This window comes from Parambassis ranga, chromosome 1, assembly GCF_900634625.1.
Source record: "Parambassis ranga chromosome 1, fParRan2.1, whole genome shotgun sequence".
NCBI classification, from domain to species: Eukaryota; Metazoa; Chordata; class Actinopteri; family Ambassidae; genus Parambassis; species Parambassis ranga.
In genome coordinates, this window is record NC_041022.1 from 10,197,908 (window position 1) to 10,223,805 (window position 25,898).

The window sequence follows — 25,898 nt, forward strand, 5'->3', positions numbered from 1 at the left end:
ACTCTGTTCTATTCTCAGTGACAAGTCCTACTGGCTATTACAGCAAAACAGAGCAGAGAGCTCCGGGCTCACAAGCTCACACATCCAAGGTTTAAGGTTTTTTAGGATACAAATAATGCATTCAATGGTACTAACTATGATGATATGAACATTCTATGAATGCCTGGGGCACAATTGTGAACATTCTATCATGGATATTAAGAGACATCAGAGTAGACAACTGTACTCTGTATGGAATGATATAATCACTACATGATGCGTTTAATACATTATTATGTATTACTTATTCAGTCTAAATGTCAAATGTCTAGCACTTTTTTACGCAATGAGGAGGGGGTGAAACAACAACATTTAAAATATACTAATTAAATAACACTGATTTGAATAGTTCTATGTAATAAAAAGGCCTTGTTTATTTTAAAATTCAATTGTAATGGTTAGGAAAAGATCAGGAGTATGGTGAGACAACTGCATATAAAGTATATACTCAATTTTGACCTTCACAGACTTTTTGCTCTACTATGCAATTCTCTCATTACTTCCTGAATAATGAATGACATACCCAACACCAGTGTAGCCAAGTAACCCAAGTAACTCTTATTTTTTTACGCATTATTTACTACCTTTGTTTTTCTTGAATTTTCTTCAACATAGACCTAATAAATACTGTTAAGAGAGACCTCATATTTTCTTTATCTGTTTTTTTTTCAAGGTAAAAGGTTCATATATAAAATCTAGAACCATCAAATGTAAATACATGTGGAAGGCAAACGTGTCCCCTTATACGCTTCACTTAGTCCTATCTACACCATATGCACTGGAACTCCGGAGCTGCATGCCCACAGGGTAGAATAATTTATGTCCCACTGTATCTGCCGAGCAGTGGTATGTTCATATCACTGAAACAGCTTGTTGCTTGGGTACAGAAAAAGAGAAAGAGAGACAGAGAGAGAAAGGCATGATAATGGCATTAACTGGATTCACATGCAACGTAAACCAGGAGAGTTCTTTTGGGGATTTTTGTAATTATTGTCATGTTAGTGTGATTCTAGGTGTGTTCAGACTAAAAATGTACACATAATTTGCCCTTCATTTGCAAAGGCTTATACTTAACAATTCACTAAGGCTTGTGGGAAAAAAAATCTTTCCAAAAGGATGAAGGCATTTCAGTCCAATGTGTCTCATAAGTTATATTAATGGATAAGCACTGCTGAAAACACCCTGTACCCTAAGGAACGTCTTGTACTTGAATACATATGAAGCACTGTGGATGCACACATACATAGTGTGCCGGTAATCTTTGTGCTTTTCCTCTTTATAGTTTATATAATAAACTATAAAGAGGAAAAGCATAATAATAATATATGCTTAGTTATGGAAATAATCAATGTATTTTTTACATACATACCTCCACTATTAATCCATTTATCTCTCAAACTGGGTGCCAAAAAGGCTGAATGTGAACACTAGGGTCTTCAGGGCTGTGTTTTTATTTACAAAGCTGTGATCTCTAAGCTGCCAAGACATAATATGTATCAAACTAAGCTTTTAAGGATGACAGCATTAGTAAGCTTTATTACCAAACCATCACAGATTATAAAAGTACTGAACAGCATGAGCTGTTCATGCCAAGCTAATGTATTTGAGTTTTTTTTTTAATGTTTTATTATGTGTAATTATTTAGAGCTGAGTGAAACATGTTTACAGCTGGACCACATTTTACACTGGACATAGGTAATTAATGGGAGGCATGGAAATACATATCCTGTGGACACTCACCAAGGGATGTTTATCATCACTGCTTACAGTTAAGAACAAGAATAATAATCTAACAATAATAGAATTTTAACATCCATGTGGCATACTGACGTGCACATATGATATGAATGTGGGTATTATGAAATCAAAACTGATGATAATGATGGATAGGGATGATTCACAGAAAGGGAGAAGATTGAACTGAGAAATTAAGAGCCTCTCTCTCTCTCTCTCTCACCAGGCATGATGGTCCATCTTAATTCAGCGGCTGCATCTTTCAGAGGACTGTGCTCGGTAGACTACGTGGCACTGGCCTTTGCAGACTGGGGACATTAAATGAGTCGATCTATAGGAAGAGGGTTTTCTATACCAGCTGTTACACAGCAACCTTGACAGCTGTGGTTAATATTTTACCTATCTTAGAAATACGTGGCCACCAAGGTCTGTTCGTCAGACCCAAGTTTTAGAACCATGGGGAAAAAGAGGTTGCATAAATGCAGTCTTTGATGGATTCGACTTGAGGATTAAATCTTACATATTTTAATAATTAAATATTTGAATTTATTCATTTAAGATTTTAACATTTAGCATAAATGTGCTAATGGCTTGTGCACATGGAGACAGAATCTCCAAATTTAGTTGATATAAATTTGAAGATACATTTTAAAACCTGTCTTGCATGCACCATTTAGCTGAAATTGCAGTGTTCGCTAAAAAAGTTTACCAATGTCAAAAATGTGTTGATTTATAAAAAAAAAAAACTGCAAATCTTTGCAATATTTGCAACCAAATGTTGATGGAAATATATATATATAAATAAAACTCATGGTTGCAGATTTTCAAAATTCCTGGAGGGACTGTTTCAATTTCAACATCAGCCTGGAGATTTCTCTTGTCCTACTTAAGGCCAAGCTCGCTGCTCAGTTGTGAGAAGTGCCTCAGACGGTTTTCTGAGTTTCACTGTGCTGCAAGCCAAGGCTGTTGTAAGGTTAAACTATCTGACAGCTCCAGTTTCACGGCAAACAGCACACATCCTCGGGCTGATTTTCACATACTTAGTGGTGTGACTTTTCACATGCTCCATTTATGTTGATCACACATGATTACACTTGGTTATTGGTGCTTCCACAGCCGAGCTCAAAGAATAGCGTTTAGATTGTGCAGGAGGGGGCGGAGACTGAAGGAAGATGTAGGTGGTATAAGGAAGGAAGTGAATATCTACAGTATGCATATACCTATTAATGGTCTTTGCATGATCCACTGGTGCATATCAAACCCAAACTTGAAGTCGGCCTTATGTGCAAACTAAGGTCTAGTTTTCCATGGTATAAAATAAATGTAATTAATTTCCTACTCAGCTGTCTCACTCCCAGCTGCAAAGGGCTGCAGCTGCATCTTAGTGATTGAGCTAAAATGTTGTCATTAGTAACTGTCTTGTTTAATGTTAACACAGGCTCACAATAGGAAGCAAGCATTGTCTGCCCCATTTTCAGGCAACAATAGTAAGAGAAGGGTTAAGTATGTCAGTGCCAATGAATGGATTTTAATAAAAAAAGAGGCAAAAACACAAAAGTACAGTCACCTATGAAAATTGTGTAAGAGCAGCATTATACATTTAAGTATTAGTACAGACAGAAGACTGCAGTTAGACCCATTTTAAAAATTCTCTCAAATTAGGTCACCACCATTTTAATATTCAATGGGGATGTGAATGCACTTAAAAACCAGCATCAGGTGGGTGAAAAAAAAAACTAGACAGACAGAAGGACTTGTCTCTGTGCTTTACAGGAGATAAGGCACAAAAGCTAAAGGGAAAAAAAACTCTCAAAGCTGCTTTGGACCTCACACAGTTTAAAAAAATTAATAACACATAACAACCTCCCATGATTTACATGCAGACAGTAAATTTAATTAAAACTAGACCTCAGGTGAGGAAGTAATGGCTTCACAAAGTGTGCCTATCAGAGCCAATCTGGCCAAAAAAGTCCAGAACACAATGCCAAATTGTGTGCTGGCTGTAGGGCAGAGGTCTACGACTTGTGAAGAACCATGTGTCGCCACCGCACACTGGGCATGCCTGACTGTTTTCATATAGGCAACAAGGCTGTGTTTTGATGGTTTGTTTATTTAGATTTTGTTTTATTTAATTAATTTCAAAATGAAATCAATCAATAAAAGTGTGTGGTAACATTTGATTTCTTGCCATTGAAGCTCGAGTCCAAGTCCTGGCCTTGTGTATTTGTCCAGAATGAGCTTAGCCACTGCAGTATACCTACACTTAAAAGCAATGACAGATGGCGAGAGATAGGACATTATGTCTTTGAACGATTCATTAGGCCTGCCATTAGGCTGGGCTAGAGTCAAAGCAAATGCCTTGTGATGAAATATATCAAGTGTCTCCCAAAACCACAAATGGCGTATGGATAATGAAAATGTAATTTCAGCACCATGTACCATACAAGTTGTGTCGTAAAAAAGGCTGCAAGGTAAAAACTTAAAAAAACAAACAATAGTTCAATGACTTAAATATGATCAAGTGCTCAGTCAGATTATTCAGCCTCATCCTATAAATCTGCGCATTTCTACCAGACAGTTAGGTGGTGCTTAATATGTGAACACACATTTCTGCACCAGCACCCCTTCAGATTTATCCATGTCTTTTTGTTTGAACATAAATAATACCATCTTCACAATATTTGTCACTTGCTCCTAGGTTTTGTTTGTTTTACAGGATATTTCTTTTTAGTCTATATGAACCAGATTTAGCTGTACAGCAACCTTGAGAGCTGGTCTTCTATTATTTTTTTTCCCCTTCACTTGTTCTGTTTTTCCACAAGCTGTCCTACATTCAGGCCACTAGTTCTTCTTTAAAAGGATGTTGTTCACCCTATATGGCAAATAGAGGGTGTTTCTTATGTAAATAAGCCTGTTTCAGCCCAAGCAGATGGTTGTTGAACATGTTAAATTTATCATTGTTCACTGCATACAGGTGTGCAGATCTTTTATAAATATGATTAACCAACTTTCTCGTGCATACAGGCAGGTCTTACACACAGATTTAGAACTTGCACGCTTTGAAAAATGAGGCCCTGTGTTAGGTGAATGTCTATTCTCAGCACAACGTCAAAGACCTACTTCTTGTTTTTTTTTCTTTTGTTCGTTAAACCAAAATGCCAAGCCTTCATCTGGCACCAAACTCAATAATATACAATGTGCGAGGGAGGACAACAACAACAAACATCCAGCAATGTCATTGACACATATTCTATTATTTTTGTTTAATTAAAAATACCATCATCTGTGTTCTTAACAATGCAAAATTCTTTGTGTAGTAGATTTTAGTCCAATCAGAGACAAAACAGTCTCAGTGAACCAATTTGAAGCTGTGTGGTAAGATTCCAGCATGTCCTCCTACATAAACTACACAACAGAAAGCTTGCAAATGACTTTTCAAAAGATATGCAATAGACTTTCATCCAAGATACTGTCTGCAGAGAGCATTGTCTTTTCTATGAGACCATTTGTTAAAATAGGATTAGGCCTAAGAAAAAACTTGATTAGGATTTTCTAACAGAACCACAGGTTAAACTTCTTCCATCAGCAAAGTTTCCCCACTCTTCTGTTCTGCAACAGTGAATGAACAAGACTTAGGTGCATTCCTTCACACATCACCAGGACATTTTTTTAATCGCATTACAAAACTCTGACCACAATTGTTGTTTTACTGATGATAATAAGATTAAGATGAATATCACCTGAGCAACCATGCTACATACAAAATGAATTATTACAACCAAAGTTGAAATCCTGAGATCCATTTCGTGCCTGTTTTTATACAATTTAGATGATCCTCAAGTAAAAACAAAGAGTAATGTAAATGTAAATACAATATTAACAAATGTTCTATGTATGTTTTCTGAGAAGGAAATATTTCTTTTCTGGCTTCTCTTTTCCAAACAGACACAAATAGACAAGTTGCCATCTACAGAGATAATGTATTAGTTTGCTTGTTTTCAGGAGCTGGTGTGAGAGCTGCTTTTGACTGGTGAGATACTACTAAGCATCCACCTGTAGAATGAGGGTGATTTATAAGTAACTTCTTAAAAGCAGCAAAAAGCAGAGAAATCACTTGTTTTTGTGCACTGTCATGAGACATGTGTCTGTGCCTAAGTATGTGTGAGACACCTCTTTGGAGTCCATTAGCAGCACCAATCAAAGTGGAAAATTATAGAAGAGCTGGTAAACTCGACCAGGATCGACAGGGATGTGTGGTAGAAGATCAAACAGGTTTGAGTTTTAAATTTATTTTTTTTATTTTTTGGGGATAACAGAATTTATTTTTTTTCATGACCATCCTTTTCTATAGATTGAAATGCAAGTTTTTGGCATTTAAATAGAGTAATAAAGCTAGCAAAAAAAATCAATAGTGCATTATCAAAGAACAAGCAAGAACTGGCTGTCTATAAAGTACATGATCTAACAGAACAACAATCTATTTCTTTAAAAGGTCAGTAAGCTATAAAGCCTGCTCAAACAACTCAGCCCCATCTCATTCTTCCCTGGCACTGTAGTCACTCATATTTTCCCAATATTTCAAGGAATTATCACCCAGAAGCCATGAAAAAGCAATTTAGACCTTTTTCTCCATCTAAGTAATCACTTTATTAGTGACACAAAGATGAGTTTGTGCTATTATATGAATCCAGAGGGTGTAATGAAATTTGACTCTGCTGCAGAGCAACAATAAAATGAAAAGAAGAAGTTGACTAAGAATCAATAAATGTGCTCCATCTGTTTGCCTGTTTCTTGATGAATGTCAAAGAGGTACATGAAGTCTTGCAATTGATTAGTAAATATGAATACTTTGTTTTCATCCTTTACATTCCACCTAGCCTTCAACAGTTCTTTTAGTAGATTACATTGGGTATCTCAACTTTGTACACAAAAATCAAGGGTGATCACGAAATCATGATGACGGTGAACAGATACAGTATCTAGAAAATGCTCTTTGGAATTTGGATGACATATATTTAGAGTGACAGCTTGGCTGCAGGAGGGTCACCGTGTACACACACACACAAGATACTGTTTCCTGGAACAGCAGGCTATCTGATTAGGAAGTGAATGGCAACTATATCACAAGTGTGTTAGTTGAAATTGCTCCTCGGTTATTGAAATAGGATCAAATTCTTGCTAAATGTAGAGAGCCTGCACTAATCCTGTTTTCCCCATAAACAGCTGTTGACAGAGGGACATGTGCAGGTCTAAGGCTTATTTACATGAAGTATGGGTGACTGCTTGATCCACAACAGGACTGTAGGGCTGACAGTAACACCTGGTTTATGCAAAAAGAATGCCGATACCAATATTCAACATACAAACTACAAGTTTGCACATGGCTTGGCATGCACACATACACACGCATCACTACACATTCAAATGCACAGAGGTTACGCTCACACACCGGCATGCTTTTTTTCCATGCAAATTGCACCTTGCATGCTTGATTTCCCAATGCATTTAGCCCCCTGCATCCATAACCCTAACATATGTAGCAGCTAATACAGTTACAGCCCAGGTCTGTGCTTCCATGTCTACTCACTTAATGATATTAGGGTTGATTCTATAGTTTGATCCAGCTATCAATGTCAATCATGTTAGCACTGCTCACAGCAACAAGCCCTTGAGGGGAATTGGACTTGGAAGGAGAAGGAAGAGAGAACGGCTGGCATCTTTCTAATGCAATAGAGCTGCCAGATCTGAGAGCTTTTTATTACATTAATATGTTCCTGGATAATTCTATCTCATCTCCTAATATGACTTAGCCTAAAAACCCAATTAAATTCTCATTTATCCGATCACCTCAATCGGAGATGGTGACACAAGGGCGTTCAGACAGCCATGTGCTGGTTGCTTGCTACCGCCTACAGAGGATTCTGTTTCTTCTTCATCCACAGAGCAAAGTATAATTGGAAGAGAGAATGTCGCATGCAGCATCCTATTATAGCTAGTGTTTGCACAACCTGTGAGCACACAGACAAAATAAGAGCTGTATCCTGGGACTTGTTGTCATCAAATGGAAGAGAAGGTGTTACACAAATGACTTCATGGAATTTAGGAGATATAATAAACTATGTAAAGCAATAGGGGGCTTAAAATGATAACTAAGGGAAGTTGGACATCGTTAGAATCAATGATTAAGTCGAACAGACTTTTACGTCAGTGGGTTTCTTTCTTGCAGATCTTGATTATTATAGCTGTGGGATTTATTTTTGGCAATATTAGGACTAGCACTGCAAAATCATGCCAGATTGAATTGGAATGATGGAAGCATAATGTTGCCGCAGATGGTTAGAGAGTTGAAGGGCAGTTTCCTCAAAAATAGTATTTTGACCAATGAAGGTGGCCAGCAGCACCCTAATCATGTTTGGTCTGAATTCTGGCCTTCTTTTAAAAGCTTATATCTCTGCCCAAATAACAACTCGCTTCATCCTTTTTTGGTGGAACACAAAAACACAAAAGAAGCACTTGTTCCTATATGTCTTGCTCCTACTTAAATAAAGCTTGTCTAGATGACTTCAGTGATGCTGGTCAGTTATGAGTGTTTTCAAGTACGTATCTGGTTGGGTTAGGTCTTTCCAAAGCCTCCATAGATATAGAGCTCAAGCAAACTTGAGCTCCATAGCAGATTTCTAATTGACTCGAGAGCTTTTCAAGGGGATTTGTGGCCAAGCAAAAGCATGTATGGTCATATCTATCTATGGTCAATGAAAGGCCCAGGTACAACTATTATCCCGAACTGCAGTTCAAGTACACCTACACCTAGATATCAGACGTCAGTCGACAATCATCAGCTACAGGAAAAATGAGTCATTTACTGTTAAAAGTGATTAATATGTTATGTTATTAGCATGGCTAATCAGTATTCCCCTTCCACAGAGATTTGTAGGCAGATTATCAGTACTATATATATATATATATATATATATATATATATATATATACCCATTGAAGCCCATTATATATATACACCCATTGAAGTTATATTTAGCTGTAATTGATGCATAATTGAGTGTGACCTCTTTGAGAGGCAGTTAAACTACCCAGAGATTACCCAGAATTTAGGTGGACTCTGTCCCTTGTTGTGATGCCTAGAGCCTCCCACTCTGAGCATGCACAGCACTTTATGTGACTATGTGATGTAGAAGGTTTTATTCATAGTGTCTATCATTGTTGCAAATCACAGCCTCAGTTACATTATTGGGACAGAAGCTCAGTAGTATATTATGAAAAGACAGAGAGAGAAACCCCTAAATTGGACGCTTGGTGAATGTTTCAGAGCAGGAACTCTTATTGAGCTTTGGTTCCTGTACAGGCAGGAGGCCTTGCTTTCTCACCAGACATCGACTGTAGGCCAGTCGCTTAAGCTGTCTTCAACCTGGACTGAAGTAGCACATATAAAGGAGTCATCTGAGTCTCCCAATGGCCTTAAATAGACTTACAGTTTTTACCTGGGCCTTCTGGTCAATCCCCTTCAGGGAGCTCTGTCTTTGAGCCAGCCTTCAATGGCCGAGAAAGCTAAGTTGTTCAAAGTAAGTGGTTTGCTGGTGCACAGTGGATTGCAGCTTGTCGTGTGGCGCATTAGGTGTTGACAGATGAGAGGGAGAGCGTGGGACACTGTGGGGAACCAGTGATTTATTGCTGGGTCTTGGACATTTAACGTAGTGTAAGTGCAGTGAATCTGGTGGGACCACGATGTGAGGACATTTGGAAAAAAAAGAGACAGAAATAAACAAAGGGAACATTAAAAAAGAGAAGGATGAGAGGTAAGATTTCTATTGCAGTAATGTCTGTACAGAAATTGCTTGCTTCTCTTGGAGTAACAATAAAATCTAAGCAAAAGATACAAATTACTGATGTTGGTGCATTTAAAAAGACCCATGAACAACATTTTCTGACTGATGAAGATGAAACAAATACTGAGCAGCAACAAATGCGACAAAGAGAGGAGGAGAACACAAAAGCACAGCAGGTACTGAGGAAGTGATAAAGCCAGGCCACCAGGACAGCTCTGTGTACCAGATGAATTGCCCTTTTACCAGCATTAGTGGATCATGATGGTACACATCTCCACAGGTGTGTCCTAAACAGCACAATGGTGTTATTTCAAACCTATCTTTGTGGTCATAATATAAACTTGTCACCATAGGCTGTAGAAAATGGTACATTTCCACACTGTCAAAGATGTGTTGTGTCAGATCACTAAACATCAGATGATGGAAATTCACTTCTTATTTTTAGTCTTACTGTGGGAGTGATTTAAAAATGCTTTTTTGAGAAAAGATTTCTTTGTTAAGAAGAACACTTGTCATTTGCACTGTCAGTGTTCAGTTTGACAAACGTGTTCTCTTGTTGTTCTACAGAAAACATTATGTCTGATTTGCTAAGCCTTTTGGATATATATTTATATATACACAGATTTTTGTGGTTCGATTTATAAAACTGGTAACTGACAAAACTCTGATGAACAAAACGGTGGGTATGGGTAAATTAGAGATAACCAATATGTCCATAATAAAAAGAATTTAATTCAAAGCCAAACTGAATCAACAGTGCAGTATTAATGCATATTTTCTGTTGTTGTAATGGCACAATCAAGATGGGACATCTTCTGTAGTTAAGCTTTATACTCATCTTTGACCAGAGCCTTATCAGACATAGACAGTGGAATTTCTAAAAAAAAAAAAAAAAAAAAAAGTAGCAAGCCAAAAAGAACATGGAAAATAGGACATGGCCATGTAATGAGCAGGTCTGTGTTGGTATAAAGGGAAAAAAAAACACAGGTGGAAAAGTGGCACAGTTCCCTGAAGAATTCACCCTGACACTTTATATGCACCATTTTGTTAGAATGAATAGAATATATATATATATATATATATATATATATATATATATATATATAATATAAGTGATAATAAGTGATCTAATTGACAAATTTTATGTGACACAATATACCGTGTGCTATTATTCTTGATAGGCCCAGTTAGCTGTAGGCCTTGTTTGCCCTAATCTATTTTTGGCATATCTAGATTGTGGATAGATTTTTATGAGGAATTCAATTAAATGGCAGCATGGAGAACAACTTTTTGTGGACATAGGTCTGAATAAATTGTCTCCTGACAAGAAAGGAACGTATTAAAAAATCAACAGCATCAAAGCTATGAATGGAAAAAACCCTCAACAATGTCACTCATAGGTTTCTTGAGGAGCAATTTCGAATCTCAGTGTGGGATGGTCGATCCATAACCATCCATGCAGAGCCTTACCCTTTTTCGTCTGCTGGAAAGTTGGGCAATTTAACATAGAGATCTATGGGGACTGGCTCAAACCTACAGTTTTTGGCACTTCCATGTTGGTTTTTGTTTTTGTTTTTTTTTTTGTTTTTTATCTGATCACTGCAAATAAGGAGGACACGCTGTCCTTAACTATACTCAACCTCCTAATGTGTGTTGCAGTTGTTCGTCGCAGCCAGCTTAAAGTTTAAAGCAGCAGAGCACGTCAGGAAAGCAATGGGACAGTAGAATCGATCAGAGCTGCTTTGTTCTGCTCTGTTCTTCAAATCCAGACGTTAGCGAAACACTGTAATGCTCTAAAGTAGCAGGCTTGGCCAGTGTTTTGTAGAGGCACCTGAGGTGGAAGTGTGAGGTTGTGTTAGATAACAACTGTTTTAATATGGAGGCATCCAGTCAATGAGCTGAGAGAGTGTGGGCTGTGTAGTTGATCTAGCCAGACTGATGCTTCTCCTCTGATGGAAACTGAAAGTGCAGTGCACCGTTCTTTATGCAGAGTTTCTTTAATAAGATAATAAAAATTCAGAAAACTTTTTTTCTGGTTTTATCAATATTCCCCCCTGCAAAACCACTTAACACTGTCAACAGTTGCAGAAGCAGGGAAAAAGAAACTGTCAGACACCTACCTGTGTCCAGTTGTAAGAAAGGTGCTTTTACTGCTTTCAGCCTGTCCAAACAGCATTTCTTTTCTAAGTATATAATGGCCTTTAGCCCAGAGGCTCACTATTGATCACTGCCTGCACCTTCCCTAAGAACCTTTGTGTGCTCAGAATTGTCTTACCTCTTTCTTTTATTCCTAGTTCTAACACTCTCATTCTTATTTTTTTACGACAGTGACGGGCAAAAGAAGCAGAGGATATGGTTTAATGCAGATGGCAGGACCAACGTATAAGTATGTGCATTTAACAGTATGTAATCACTCACCCCGATTGTTGATTGAGCATTCTGCATGGTAACTCTCGGGGGAGCTGTGTGAGCAAGGCAGCCATCAGTCTCCCCCTAATGATCGTCCTACCTCACAACTCCCCGTTTAGTTTTATGTGCCACATCAAGCTAACTTTGACATTTGTGTGCTTGCCATCACACTCCCTAAATCCTTCTCTCTGCTGCTTGCAGTCATACTGGGTTGCCCCCTTTCACCTGCCATGGCTTCTGGCTATGGCTATATTCTGCCCAGGCTCTCTTGACCCAAGCTGGTAATGCATTACTCCCCAGATCAATTGATAGATTGGCCCTGTCTGAGCTGCCGTAACTAAATCAGCTGCTCCTGATGATTCAGCACCAGCCAGGGAGCCGGGCCTGCTGTCACCAATCACAGATCACCAGCAGCTGAGACAGGTATGGACATTCTCTTGTCACTTGAACCTAATTTATTGCCAGCTACCACATTGATTAACCTTGTGCTGTGGTTCAAGCTTCCTATAAAAAAATGTGTTGGGAGGACAAGAGGAGTGTATGAAGAAGGTGGAGGAAACATAACAGCAACTGGATGTTTACATTACTGACTGTAAACTTTGGACATAAGGACTTCAGCAGCAACACTACACCACCACCATTTTCTCAGTGAGCAATGGATTACATGCACAGTAATACTATCATTAAAAAGATTTTAAGCAGATTTATGGATCCTTAGCTTGAGTGTGGACACCTAAAAATAAGCATTATAAAGACTTTGGAATGGTTGATTTGTTTCAGCACTCAGTTCAATATGAATTTCAAAATTTGTAACTGACTCTTTGATCCCATGGTGCCAAAGTCCTTCCAATCCCTATCTGAAGCATTTCTTAAATATATTTTAACTGGACTTCAGCACTTCAAAAGTATAGAGCACAAAATAGTACATAGGGTCACAGTTCTGTCACCTCTGCCCTTTGCTTTTTCCACTGAGGCCTCCAGACATACATGGATATTTTTGTTATTCTTAATGAACATAAATCTGTTGACCTGCCAAACAAAGAGGCAATGATAAAACCTAATCCCCGATTTGCCCATCATAAGGCTGTAAAAAGCACCATGCTGGCTTAATTCAATGGGTCTGTGTTGTCTGAAGGCGCTAACAACCCTTTCTGAAGCCTTTGTTCCTCAATAACAAAGAGTATGTGTATGTTTTATGCTTTTTATAGTCACCTGATTCCTTACTCCTGCATGACCTCCCTAGTCCATTTCCTAGCCTCGCCCTTCCACAGAATCTGTACTATGCCTTAACAGCTGCAGCTCTCTGGCCTTAAGTCACCTTCTTCTGACCTCCTTTCAACTCCTGCTGACTTTGCCCTACATACAGTATATATACATACCTGCTTCGCCTGTTTTTTACTTAATAGTCTGCCATGTGAGTCCTGTGCTTTGACTGTACACCATCCCTGAAACAGACTCTGAAGGGGTTCTAAAATATCTCTGGTGAAGATTTCCAAATTAACAGAAATAATATGAAGGCATCATGAAGAGAAAATTGTTGTGTTCCTGCTGTGCTCTCCATTGAACTGCAGTAAAAATATATTTAGTTTAAATCTTACTCTGAATGGATTCCTGTTTTAAACAAAGCAACAAAAGCCTCACTTTTAATTTATTCACAGATTTACTGCTTTTTAAATATATACATAATACATGATTAAGCAATGCAAATGAGCAAAAATGAGCGGTCTTGGTAACAACTTCTCTTTTTATAGTGTTGATTTAACCTTATTATTGGGGATGGTGAGCTGAGAAGTGGAAGCATTTTGTTTTTTGTGTCTCTATGATTTACTCACTGTTCTTTGCTAAGGACAGCCAGGGGCTGTCAACAATCTCCCAGCTGTAGCCTCTAAAACACAACTCATGGGCCTAATGAAGCAAGGCACAATTACTTTAGCAAAAAGCTGTCGTGCCTTAAGAGGGGGAGAGGGCATCTGAGTGTTCGTGAACACTCACAAGATTTTAGTTTTTTCAAGTGAAAGTAAAAGGAGAATATCTCTATAGGTTTAACACCATACAAGCAGGCTACACTGTTTTTCTTGTTTTCATGATTTTTCCTTGGTCCTGCTAGATATCTGGGCTTCCTCATTGTGCAACCACAGCAGCTATAATACTACAATACATATTAAAATAGAAATAGACATTTTAGAAGAAATCTAAACATTTTATGTAGGAATTAAAACATACTACCATTTATATTTAGGAAGTTTAATATCAAAATAATAAACTTAGTTCACACATCAAGTGAAGGTCATACTCCCCTCCAGACACACACATTGTTTGCTATAACTATAATAATAACCATTCCGCATTGATTTGACATTTTTATGAACACATGTGTCACAACAAGCACATGTTGTGGCTCAGTATTGCACATGGAGTCAGGAACAGGAGATTTCATACCCTTCGGATCAATAGAAATTGGATTGTCAATATGCTCATGGTCCATAAATGACATGCTGGCTCGACTTAATGCAGGTCACACATGTAGGGCATCTAGCGAAAGGTTCTTTTATCTTTTCAACAAAAGATATTCAATAAATACTCAATAACATTTACTGAGAAATCCAGCACTCACAAACACCTGTTCACAGCCCCAGTACAGATGAACTACAGCCCCAGGTTATTTATGAAACCCTGCAGGTTCATATTTTAGAAGCAGGTAATGGTTTACCTACCTACCTCTCAACAACTAAAAAAATGAATTAATAGTATTCTATAGAATAGAATATTGTCACTTTACTGCCAAACTACCACAGGCGATGGAAATGTGGATGTGGGTATATTACAGTCCTTTTTAACACAGCAATAACTCACCAGCAGTCAGGGCAAACTAGAGGTGATCTAAAAACTAAGGCTGCATGGCCTAAAAACTGCACTAATTTGGAGGTTATGGCCTCGGTGTTGTCAGTGATAAATGACTTTGTTGAGGCTCAAGTTTATGGTATCTCAGTTTTAATCTAATTTTAAAATGGCCTTCTGTTAAACCAAGATGAATGTCAACATCATGCTATTCAGACCCTTTGCTCTTGACTGATTGTATATAGAAATCAAATATAAGGAAGCTATTATAATAATAATTACTATAGTGCATTACAGTGACTGCTACTTTTGTAACATTTACTAATGGGCCAAATCCTGCGAGGCTCCAAAATAATGCCATCTCATCACACTTGGATAAAATTTAAGGAGCAGTGTTTTCTTTTGAAGCTATTTCTTATCATTGGTGCAATTTGCAATTTGAATATCTCTCACTGACCAACTCGCCTGATTCCAAACCCATTGCTTTGTGAGAACCAGATTAAAGGATGGGAAACCACTATCTAAAAGCTGCCTCAGTCAAGGCCTTGATGCTGTGGGTCCATGGCCTTTAAATAGTTATTGACTGCAAAAGGATGCACAAAATAATAACCATTATGATTTTGTTTGACTTTATGTGCATCATGTTGCATCACCATGTGTTACACACACACAGTTTTGCTACATCTAAGGCTTAGACATAGCCTATGATCTTTGTTTGGTTTCAAAGTGAATTTGTTAAAGCACAGTGTCTGAAGAATAAAAGAAACAAGAGGGAAAGAAGGGGAAGCTGAAGCTTTTTTTTTGTAATTTAACCACACGTCTCAGCAGTCAAATGTGGGAATGAGTCTTCCATACATCTTAAAATGTAACATGTTCTAGACACTTGATAAAAGCAGATCAGACACTTAATAGATTTGACATTGAAAGTTTCTGAAATTGTATGAGCTCCCATTTAATGACATGATTGCCACGTCCAGCACACAGAACTAAGTCATGTGTGCAAGGTCAATGACAGAGAATTCAAAGGCACCTACTATTTTCGCTTATGCAGACAGCACTAACATGGCTCACTGTGCCCAAAGGGTGGGTTGAAGTGGAATATAAATCGGATGTGTGTGATGATTAATCATTGTCTTGGCCAGCCTCCTGACCTTTAAACAGTTGTGCCAGTCACAGCTTTGCATGAGGGACATGGCTCATAGAACGGAGAAGCAATGTCCCAATCAGCTCCTCTCTGAACAAGAGGTTTAAAATCACAGTGTGGAAACATATAACATCACACACTGTATGTATCTGGAGTCCCAATATGTGTTTAATAAAGTGCACTGTTACTTTGCCTGATATAATTTCTTAAGGTGTTGTTAACAAATTTAATGCAACCTCTATGTTACACAGTACAATCAGTGTTTCCCAAATGTAGACAGTTAAGGTAGTTTAAACAGAGCACCATGTATATTGGTTGCCCAATGAAATTCAGAAAATAGAAAGCTGAGCCATCAGCTGATGTTTCATTGACTGTGCCAGTCAGCTGATTATTCAAAAATATGTATTTCTGTCAATCAGTCACTTTACATTAACTGAATAAATTATGAACACAGCTCTTAAAATGTGCTTAAAATCAACTTTATGACATATACAAGGTTCTTATCTCCCTCTCTGCTTGAGCGTACATGTAGCGCTCTCAGAATGAAAATACCAAAGAGGATGGGCATAGAGCAACAAAACAAGGTAGGGAAACATATTGTAGCACATCCTGCACTAGTCATAGTTCTGGCTTTTAACAAACCCAATATTACAAACTTTTAAAGTCTATACATTATACAAAGCCTCTGTCCATAGACCCTTGGAAGAAAGGGAGGAAAACAGGTAAAACCTCAGGAGAAGCCACAGAGAACAGACAGACAGACATGCAACAGACACCTTTCACAGTCTCATGACAGGAAAAGGTTTACTTGAACCGAGCTGGTGCAAAGGTGTTACCATGAAGTGTCAGGAAAAAGCAGAAAAATAAAAAAATGGCAGTACAATGTGTATCTGTTGGTGTTATGTGTGCCATGAAAGAGGTGCCCACACAGATGAGCACAGCTGCAATTATAAGAGAGGGAACTTACATTGTTCATGTACTCGCTCAACAAGTCTTGAAGGGCCTGCCGAACAGCGTTGCACTCAGCCACAATGCGCTCACGCCGGTCATCACGTGTGCACGAAGAATCCGCCATTAATGCCGCACCGCTGATGATGCTCTCCAAGCGCTCTTCCAGAGAGGGCCGGAAACGAGCCTCGCTGAACGTCAGGGGGTCCAGGATGATCTTGTTCTTTGATGGGAAAAAAAGATAAAGAAGGTCAGAACAACCAATCAGTCAGACTATATCATGTGATAAACTGTAATTCAGTTATTTATCATAGTTATTAAAGTAGGTAAAACAGAATGGACACAAGAGAATGAATGATGGATGGACAGTAGAATGTAATAGTTACAGTAAGTGTTATGTTATATAATGTTATGTTATGTTATGGATGAAATGATGCCAAGAAAACACTAGCTGATTAAAATTAAGATTAAGAAAACCCATATTGTAAGATACATGCTAAATAATAATTGTGTGAAATTTAAACACATCAAAACATGACAATGTGCTGCTTTCTGCATGTCTAATTAGAGTTTTTACTTCAAAGGCAGGTATACAGATTAAAAGAAACATAAAGTCCCCTTAATATTTTTGCAGTAGCTCAGATCTTGGCTTAGCTTTGAAAGTGCCAAAATGTAATTAAAAAAATTAATTAAATATAATATTTAAAAAAATTAGACTGATTTTTTCTCCTCAAGGGCAAATCTTGAAGAGGGCCATGCAACATTTCAAGCTTCAATCTAATCAAGCATCAATCTAAAAAAAAAAAAAAGAAAAAGTGTGTTTTGTTTTGCCTAAAAATGATTACACTAGGTTTTGATATTCTGGCAAACAGTGGTCAAACATTTATAACATGTATGCATATTTTAGCGCACGATCAGGATGAACCACTACACACTACACTACTTTCCCCAGTCTTAACAGATTTTGAAACAGACTACGAGAGGGGTCGGCAACCTTCAACGTTAAAAGATTGGGCTAGTTTCCCACTGAATAGAGCACACTCGGAGCCACAAACCCCTAACTATCTACAGCTTTTTGACCACTAAATATAGATATATAGATAGATAGACAGATAGATTAATGTGATTTCTGCTATTGAACGTATCCATTTCAGGGCTGTAAGACGTCACTGATTTTCACGAAGGACTGCGAGCTCTCATCTGTGATTTCTGTGTTTGTAGTCAGTACTGTTCACACTAAGCGACTGTGTCCAGACTCGGCCCAAGAAATTCAAACATGTTTGAATGACTGAGGTCGGGTCTGTTCCCCTCACACACTTGCAGATTGGCATCTTCACCCCCTCACGCACTATTCAATTCAATTCAGTTTTATTTATATAGAGCATTTTACAATCAGAAATTGTCTCAAAACGCTTCACAGAAACCCAGAGTGTGAGACCCAGAGCTTGAACCCCCTTAAGAGCTACCAGATTTTGGTGCAGACTACACATGACAACTGTTCCCTAGTCCGTGCAGACTTTGCCCGACAGGAAATTGTGGGTAAGATCAACCAAAAATCCCAGCTTTAGGTAGGCAGGGGCACATGAATGAAGGTCAAACACAGTGACATCACCAAAAATGTCTTGAGGCATTAAAAACCATGCACATACTGTGTTGAATTAACCAGATAAAAGGAAAATGAAGGTGACCTTAGTGTTAACTTCTAATTCTGCATTCTCATGTGTATACTGCAGGAGTAACATCATTTATTTTAATGTTTCCTTATCTTGTTTTGTTTAATTCAGAAAGCCGGGAGGACCCATGGATCAGTAAATAGAGACACAAGTTCTTGAAGCAGAACAATAACATGTGCCTAACAATTTGCTGGTAACAGTATTTTATATCACATTTCCATCTATTCACATGGGAACAGTCACCTAATATTTGAGAGTCATCTTTTCATCCTAAGCTTTTAACAAAAACAATTAAATAAAAATCTTTTTTTAACTTACACACCAAAAACCAACCACCAAATCAACCAATGTTTCCTTTTGCTTTCATCTAAGCTTTAAATAAACCAAACAGTTGCCTTAAAAAAAAAAAAGGTATTTAAGGTATGACTCGGTGGCATGCACACAAGGTTTGGCAAGTGTTGGCAAGAGAGCCAAAGGTGGGTGCAGTGTTTCTTCTAATCTGGGAGCAGGTGTCAGACTGTCAAGAATAGGATAATAACATGTAATAAGTAAGGTATGAAAGAGCATGGGCAGCAGCAACCATAACCTCCTTTTCATCTGCAGATGGTAAGAAACTGTGTTAAATTGAAGGCTGTGCAAAAAAAGGAAAGAAAGAAAAAACATGGTAAAAAAAAATAGAGCTTGGGGCTAAAAAAAAACTTTAAATATTACTTAAAAGGGGAACAGAACAAAAGAGAAGCAGTGCAAGAAGGTGGCAATCATTAAACCCATGACTCATTGATCAGACAGCATTTGAATATGATGGCTTCGAGACAATCTATTCCATTAAAAACTAAAGTTGCAGCAGGTATCAGTTATGAATCACTTTTAATACACAGCACAAACAAGATTGAAACCAAAACACAATCAAGAAAAAAGTCTAGGCTGACATCTGAGGACCTGCACAGGCTCTTGGCCGAATGGACAGAGACTTGAATAAATGAGAGGCTGCCTGGAGCAGAGGGTATGTCAGGACAGAGTTCACAAAGAGGCTAGAGTGGCAGAAACAGGCCATGAATGTGGAAATGTGGAAGAAGATGCATGAATTGCACCCAATATAATGTGTCCATGGATCTTTTTGTTACCGTTGTGGGCAAGTCAGAGGAAAGCCAAAAGTTACTCTCCGAATGGCAGAGCTGCATCATATTAGCAAGCCAATGAAGCAAGCAATGCACATATTCTATGTCTGAAGGAGACAGGAGCATCTTCATTCTCTTCCCTTCTACCTGTGTTATTCTGTTTTCTTGCTCTTTGTGTCTTCTACTAAATCTAGCTTCCTGGAGGTGATTATAAAACGGAACAGCATGTTGAGACAGACTTTTAAGTAGTGGAGGTATGTTTTTGTCTTTTGTAGGAGCAAGGCAGTTTCATGTTTTGTGATAAAAGCCCTGAACTTTATCTTTGAGCGCAAATGCCTGTGTTGCCTAAGGGAGTGAGGTGTGTGTTCATTTTACCAAGAAAATCTCTAAGCCCTTTAAAGGGCCACGCCTAAAAAAAAAATAAAAAATAAAACATTAATTAAATTGATCCACTCCATACGGAAAGAAAAAGGCATGCTGTGCTTTTTGTCTTTAGTTGTTGTGGAAGGGTCTTTATTTTGACAAGTACCTGAGAAATTAGAGCAGTATAAGGGGAAAGGGGGAGCACAACAAAGCCCAATATTCTTTAGATCTCAATGTGAAAGCATGTGAAGGAATGAGAAACATGAAGGGAAATTGAGAACATTCCCCAGGGACTCAAGTCAGTTGTTATTCTACACAGTGTCAGTTAGCAATTATCACTGGGAGTTGGGAACAGACAAGAGTAGAAAGAGTAGCAAAAGCTGGGCTGAGTATTTTAAGACTTCTGTCGATTCATTATCAGTTAGTCTGTCCTTAGCTTTTTGCTTTGAAGGCCTGATGAGCACAATACAATTATTAGTGACTTTTGACAATGAAAAAACTTACACATGGACTTTGTCTTAATACAATGGACAGTGAACAAAATAATGCTAAACGAAGGTCTAAAAACTCAAAAGCAGATAAGCAGTTGGACAAAACGTACCTCCAGGCATTTTTTTATTATTATTCTATTAATTCTAGGTCACTCTGTAAAACTCTGCAATTCTATGTGAATATTAGCATTTGGTTTTGTCAGTGCATGAGGACCAGCGGCAACCTTATGTTCCCCCCACAAAGGGTGAGGTTTTTAAGTTTGACCCCACTTTGGGGCATCAACCAGTGAGATAGGGCACATGTCACATCAGCCCATGTCAAATGTGCCTTCTGGGACTTTCTAATATTTCCTGACAAGTATTTTGTCTTAGAGGGAAGTTCAACAAAGTCTTGAGTATACTACTGTATCGCCTCTGGTGGCCCCATTTCAGGGTTCAAGGGCCATTTGAATGTGACTATTACAGTGTTTGACAAAGCTCTGCCCACACTGGACCAGAGGGGACATTAGTCATAACCCACTCTGATTGATTAACCTAATGAAAAGCACCTGACTCAGGGTTAGGCTTTGGCCTTCTATTGTCACACTGTGGAAGCAGTGTGACAATTTGTATGTGAGGTGAGCAGTGCATTAGTAGGCTGATTTTAAAAGCACTAATTGCAGACTAGAAACCAAAACAGGTCAACTATTGAAATAAGTGGCTACACAAGGTGTCCTACTCATTAAATCACCAACATCAATATAAGAAACCCATGTTTGAATCTCTCGTTTCTTTTTCGCATGAGTTTTGGCACAAACACTACTTGGTAAAATAATCAGTCATTAGCGTTGTTTTGCATGTGTAAGTGATGCCTTCACAGCCCACATTGTCTGTTTCAAAATAAAAACAATATCAAGCAAGATAAAATAAATAAATAAATAAATAAAACCACTAAAAGCACGCTTACAAAAGTATGTATTTAAAAGGGGTTTAAAAGCAGACAGAGACTCTGCCACTCTGATCTCCTCAGGAAGATTGTTCCATGGTGTTGCACAGAATATAGCGTGTGTAATCATTTTTTTTCCATCCATTAATTCACAGGATGGACCTCTGAATATTTGAAGGGTGAACTTTTCTTCACAGGACACCATTTACTAAACTGTGCTGAATTTGTCTCACATGTCAGTAAGTACAAAATGAGAGGATTTCTAAGTAAAATGCATTGTTAATAGTGATTTCAATAAGCCTTCAAGGGTCAAGGGACACAATGAAATAACACATTAAATCCATGTTTAAGCATGTTAGCAGTTGAATGGCTGGGAGGATTATCATTTTTTTGTTTGTTTTAGCAGTCATATTTTTAAATCAACTCTGACAGTCATTCCCTGATTAAAATGTGAAAAACATCAATCAAATCAACGGATGAGATACGATAACAACTGCACTATGATGCAGGAGATGATCCACCACATGCATCCAAGTATTTAAGAGTTTAGACTCTCAAAGACCCCAAATTGCTTTTTAACCTCAAAATGTGAACAAAATAACTGGTTGCCTGAATACTAAGCCGTTAATCAGACCAAAACAGACAATCAAAAACCATTTGAACTGTGCAACTAAGTTTCATTGTGTTCAATCACAACATATACATTATAACTGGAGTGCAATCAAACATTGAGGTACAAAAATTGCAGCTGCACCTGAACCACCAATCAGTGTTTATTCTGTCTGAGTCAACTCTAAAAAAAAACCATTACATTTGCTTGTTGACAGATGTTTCCTCTTTTCTAACAATTTGTTGTTCATGATACAGAACAAAATAAAAGACAGACTAAAACTAGTTATTACATGATTCAGGTTATATTGAATGCATTCAAACAGACTTGCCCATGCTTGACCATTCACAATGGTTGATCTGTTACAGGGTGTCCATATATGCCATTGCATCCAAAGGCAATTCGATCTGACAACAGCCTTTAGAAAATTAACTGAAGAATTCAACATGCACCTGATGTCAGGTTGTGTCATGACAACAGAATATAACATTGATCCAAAAACATTTGTCCTGACATACAACACTACAAGACACCTAAAATCCTACACTATGCAAGTGCATGCTGGCAGCACAGTACATACACATACTGTAGTCTAGTACAGTATACATTGCCTATTTAAACTCTATATGTTTGATAGGGATACATGTGTGAGAAACTATTTCAGACATTTGGGTATACATTGAGCTAAATTGTAGAGGAAAATATAAAAAGACCAAAAAAAAAAACAAAGATGTTCCTGCCTGTAATTGCCTTGCCCTTTAGGCGGGGAAATATATAAATTATTAAGTTGAGTGGAATTGTCTTTTTTTGTTGCAGCTACATCCTGTGTAGTAAACATACTTGGCTATGGAATGTAACAAAAATGTCTTTCGAATGGTAAATACACCCCACAAATATGCAGTCTTAAATAATTAACCAAGAAATGGGGGGAAAAATGGGCCAATTGGATCAGAGAATGGAAAAGACACATGAATTAGTAAAACTGGATAACCACCAAGAAATCGAGTTAAAAGTGCTGCATTCCTAAAATAGTGCGAGCACGGCCCATTGAGCTTTCTGCACCCAATATGAATACATTTTTTTTTTTTTTTTAAACAATGAACTGTCCTCCATAAAAAAACACATACATGAATGCATGCTTGTTGAAACTCAGTTAAAAGATAAACAAGGCCGGGACTACTGTACACAAGTTTATTAGAACTGTATTGAACAGAGTCGTCCCAGCTGTCAACAGAGACATATACAGTCAACAGTCTGACTCTGTTGTCAAGATGTCTGTTATATAAATATTCCAAGCAATGCTGTTTAAATGTGAATGAGGTTATAGACACAGAATTATTTCCCAATCTTCTGTACTGCTTTCACACACACCTTTTAGAAGACTCTCACCATTGGTCAGGACATCTTGATTAATGAGTGAACTTCCATCCTGCTGGTTTTAATTAAGTCAAGTTTGAATGTGACCTGCTACACCTAAGGGGAAATATCACAGTCCGTATCCAATTAACTTGATTAGAAACTATCAGAGTGATCAACTTTTTTACATAATATTAACAAAATGAGTCCTCTGTGTGCTGAAAAAGATGCCTGAGACTCACATATAAATGCATGTTAATATGTGAATGCTTATATATCACTCAAGCCGCCAACAGTCCCTGTACGCCTGACTCATTACAAGCATAATTTGTTCCCCTGGGTTCGCACTACTTGATATCTCATTGTACACCCCCTTCTGTGCTTTTTTTTTCTTTTTTTTGCCTTGCCACATCTGCTCAAAATGTGAGACAGTGCAGACAAAATGATGCCTCAATTCAGCACAGTGTCAATGATTTTTTTTTTCCTCCACTTCCTGGCTTAGACATATCTTCTATGGCAGGTCTGGAAACAGAACTAAGACAGTGACTCCATCCTTTTGTCTACTTTGAGGCTTTGTTACCATGACAACTGAGTCTTATGATAAAGGCATCCTTTTTGTGTTGTTGTTTGTGTGATTTTTTTTCTTTCCCAGGCACACTCCAGTATGAACTGAAGGTCACCTGTCTTTGTACAAATACAATATGATGAGCAGTGCACTGGGGCCTGAAAAGGCAATCACAAAATACTATGTACTCTAAACTAATGTGATCTTCAGCCGTGATGCTTATGATAGTCAGGATATGATATAGCTTGTATTCAAAACTCTGTTAAGTTATGAGTGTGGGTGCCTGAATGTTTATTAATGTAGCAGATGCACACAGGCACAGTCATAAATCATACAGTAGAGTAGCATAATAAAGCCAACAAGGATGCTGGCTGGGCCCAGGTAATGGTAGCTGGAACTTTGCCCGGTCTTTCTGGCAGTAGACTGTGATTGTGGACCTACAGTAAGGTGCCGGGGAGAATTAAGTAGAGGAGTTTGGTTGGGGAACAGGTTTTTGCCGCGACACCCTTGACAGTCTCCAATAATTTTCTGCAGTGGTGATGCATGGGATTATTCATTATTCAAGTCCTCATTTGACCCTTTGAACTAAAGAACTAACAAAGAATTTGTTTAAAATGTCAGATTTTATATAGAGTGTATATATATATATATATATATATTATATATTATTATATATTAATTTATGAATTGTCCTTGTTTTTTCGACATATTTATTCAGAAGTTACCTTTTTTGTTTCATTAAATTAAGTATAACATTTTAAGTGGCCCTTTTTTAGACAACATTCCCCTCTTTTCCGAAATGACTAAGTGCTCTTAAGGCGCTTTTCCCCCAGAGATCCGCTGGAGTTAGAGCCATTAAGGCCACTGAGCAAACGACATGTCAAATAAAGCTTTTAGTGCAAGTTCAAGCAGCCAGATAATTATCATTCTAATTTCCTAATCACTGCAGGTCTCTGCCTCTCAGTTATTATCCAGAGAACTCACTAGTTTATGTTAATGAGGCTGTCTGTCAACCAGTGATCATCCTGGCTGAAGGGTATTTAACTATCTCACCTGTTGTAGAGTTTTGCTGTCAATTAAATGTAGGCCACTTTAACCCTACTACCAACTGTGTCGAGAGCGGTACCTTCCCAGAGGGGATGTATGAAATGGATGAAATCCAAAGGGGGCTTTTCCTCAGACACTCTGATTTAATCAGCAGGTAATGTCAAAGATTATACTGTATCATTATTAATGCAGGAATAGGCTACTCACTGTAGTGTCTCTCTTATAATAATTCTTCTCTGATCTAACAAGTGAGCAGAGAAAAGAATGCTCTATGCTGTCAAAATGACAACATTATTGACAGACAGTAAATGATAGCCTTAGATAGAGGAACATGAGCTGCACAGCTCTCCAATTACACGTACTTATATTTTTCAGGTTAATAACTGTTGTGACATTTCTGTCATGGGTATTTAAATATTGACAAACCGGCACTAGCCTCCATGCAGCTACCTCAGTCTAGAGGGGTCAATTCGTTCCTGAACTCCTGGTATAATCAGCTGATTTGGTGCCTGTACCTTTCCCAAGGTTGAAGAGTTTAGCAGTCGCCATTTTCATTGGTGTACTGAGTTCAGTAGCAGTGTGCAGGTTTCAGAGTGCTGTTTTTGTTTATTTTTATGCCAATCATCTTCCAAACGAAGCATAAGTAGGCCCTACTAGTCTATCCGGGGACACATCCTAGGGGTCATCAGCAAAGGCATACCTGCCATCTTCCCCACTAATCTCATTTGATGTTTTCAGGAGATACGCAGAATCAATGTTTCTGGAAGTCAGTCCGTTCCGCTATACATGGGAGTCCA

General features: G+C 38.0%; 1 protein-coding gene across 1 annotated transcript in view; it reads right to left on the minus strand.

Moving 5' to 3' along the window:
- The window catches only part of ctnna2 (catenin (cadherin-associated protein), alpha 2), a 258,840-nt gene that overhangs the window by 171,675 nt on the left and 61,267 nt on the right, over positions 1-25,898 (minus strand). The window contains exon 7 of the mRNA XM_028406380.1: positions 16,973-17,176. Coding sequence (XP_028262181.1) covers positions 16,973-17,176 — 204 coding nt within the window. The remainder of the gene's footprint in view (positions 1-16,972; positions 17,177-25,898) is intronic.